The sequence below is a fragment of the Penaeus japonicus genome, unplaced genomic scaffold, assembly GCF_977035675.1.
Source record: "Penaeus japonicus unplaced genomic scaffold, GWHDUDI00000001_assembly GWHDUDI00000042, whole genome shotgun sequence".
Classification (NCBI taxonomy): domain Eukaryota; kingdom Metazoa; phylum Arthropoda; class Malacostraca; order Decapoda; family Penaeidae; genus Penaeus; species Penaeus japonicus.
Genome location: NW_028234444.1, coordinates 2,453,303 through 2,455,802, shown reverse-complemented (window position 1 = coordinate 2,455,802; position 2,500 = coordinate 2,453,303). Strand labels below are relative to the sequence as shown.

The window sequence follows — 2,500 nt, the reverse complement described above, 5'->3', positions numbered from 1 at the left end:
ACTTATTGATATTCACTTGATAAATCTTGACAAATAGAAAAATAGCATTTAAAATAAGAAAAAAATGTTACAAGTTAAAGGAATCTTACAAAAGCGAGCGAGAGATAGAGAGAAAAGAGAAAGAAGAAACAAAGCACAATTTAGACATCTTACTCAGGGAGATGATCAAGACAATATCAAGACATGTCATTAATCTTTCTCATCCAATGGAAAACAAATTCTTTGAGTATGATTCTTAATTAGAATTGCATAAACTTCAGAATGTGTTTTTACTATTTTCATCGTCCTTATTGTTTACCTTGATCAAAAAGTCTACTTGAAAACAATTATGAAACATAACTAAATATATTTTCAGTGTAAATGCAATCCCAATTGCATCCTATATTCTAACTATAAGAATAACAAAGGATCTCTGTATATATGTATATATATGTATATATATATATATATATATATATATATATATATGTATATATACATATATATATACATATATAGATATATATACATATATAGATATATATACATATATAGATATATATATATATATATATATCTATATATCTATATATATATATATATATATATATATATATATATATATATATATATATATATACATATATACATGCACACACACACACATATATACCCATATATATATATATATATATATATATATATATATATATATATATATATATATATATGTATGTATGTATGTATATATATATATATATATATATATATATATATGTATATATATTCTGTATTAAATGCATTACTGCATTCTATCATCTTTCTCATATATATATGCATATATATATATATATATATATATATATATATATATATATATATATATATATATATATATATATATATATTATATACAGTATATATATATATATATCATCTATGTATATCTACATGATTATATATTCACCTATATATACATATACATACATGATTGTCTATGCTTTCTGATTCAGTATTTGATTATTTATGAGTTTGATAATTCATCATACTAATTCAATTCCCTATTAATCCATCATTCACATTACTTATATATTACTTCCAATGTTTTTTTTTTTTCTGATAGCAATATATAAAGCATAATATCTATGATAATATCGATATATGTTTTAAAAATATATTTACAAATAAATAAACAATGCATATATGAATATACTTACATAATGTATTAATGAAAAAAAACTAGATAAAATAGCCATTATCCCATTAAAGATCACCAGTAAGCCATTTCAAGGGCTCGATAATCATCCCCTCAGGCTGTAAGAGAAAGGTCTACAGCAGAGTCAACGGATGAACACACACACACACCCGACATATATAAGGGGAAGTGTCAACCACTAACCATCACACACTCACTAACCATGTCTCTCAAGGTACGAAATCCTCCTGTGAAACGAAAGGAAGCCTTCCACTTTGTGAATGAATTAACAAGTGTTGGATTTACAGCAGTGAATACCTGGTCAACTTTGTTACATGAACAGAACCCGGGGCTTGTATTGATTCATGTACAATACGTGGCTGAAATGGAGAGATCTTTTTTATTGTAATTAGGAAAGTTGTGTATTCAAACATAATTTTTCATATTTTTTCCCCATTTTTCCTTCCTTTTTTTTAGACTAGCTTTTCATTATTTTTTTCCCCTTTACACACACACATAGATCAAGTATGTGAGACTATATATGAATAAATCGCTAATTTTCCAAATATTTCTTTATGTAATCAACCGTTTCATTATACACGCATATAGGTGGGCTTTCTTTCCTTTTATTGAATTATCCTATCTATTTTGACAGGTCGCCGTCCTCGCCTGCGTGGCTGTCGTCGCTCTGTGCGACAAGGCCCCAGTGTACGCCCCTCCTCCCCCCGCCTACGCCCCTGCACCCTACCACGCCCCTGAACCCGCCTACCACGCCCCCAAACACTACGAGCCCGAACACCCAGAAGTGAGTATATGTACACAATGGATTATAATAGTTCATGATGCAATTATTCTACCCTTTCGTAAAGATTGGATTCGAAATAAAAAAGGAATGCATATATTAATAACATTTTTAATGGATCTTTCTCTCTCCAGGTGCCCGCGAAGTACAACTACAACTACGGCGTCTCCGACGAGTACTCCGGCGCCAACTTCGGCCACTCGGAGTCCCGCGACGGCTACAAGACCGAGGGCAGCTACACCGTGGACCTCCCCGACGGCCGCAAGCAGATCGTCAAATACGTGGACAACGGCGACGGTCTCGTAGCTGAGGTCACCTACGAGGGCGAGGCTCAGTACCCCGAGTACAAGCCCGAGTACAAGCCCGCCTACAAGCCCGCTCCCCCCGCCTACGCTCCCCCTCCCCCAACCTATGCTTAAGTCCTGAGAGAGAATGTTATGATTGAATATATGTCGGGAATATATATTTAACGAATTACTTATTTTCTCATATATGAAATAAAGATCTTATTTTCCATAAATCAA

General features: G+C 31.9%; 1 protein-coding gene across 1 annotated transcript; it reads left to right on the top strand.

The window, feature by feature from the left end:
- The first annotated feature begins 1,397 nt into the window (after window positions 1-1,397).
- Window positions 1,398-2,399, top strand: LOC147466617 (uncharacterized). Its single transcript, XM_086534805.1, has 3 exons — window positions 1,398-1,529; window positions 1,830-1,979; window positions 2,111-2,399. Exons 1-3 carry the CDS (start codon window positions 1,398-1,400, stop codon window positions 2,393-2,395), a joined length of 567 nt encoding a protein of 188 aa, XP_086390931.1. The 3' UTR covers window positions 2,396-2,399.
- Window positions 2,400-2,500: the final 101 nt, after the last annotated feature.

Coding starts and splice junctions, on each gene's coding strand:
- LOC147466617 (XM_086534805.1), top strand. CDS start 1,398: ATGTCTCTCAAGGTACGAAATCCTCCTGTGAAACGAAAGGAAGCCTTC. Junction 1,530..1,829: donor ATGAACAGAACCCGGGGCTT/GTATTGATTCAT, acceptor CTATTTTGACAG/GTCGCCGTCCTCGCCTGCGT. Junction 1,980..2,110: donor ACGAGCCCGAACACCCAGAA/GTGAGTATATGT, acceptor TTCTCTCTCCAG/GTGCCCGCGAAGTACAACTA.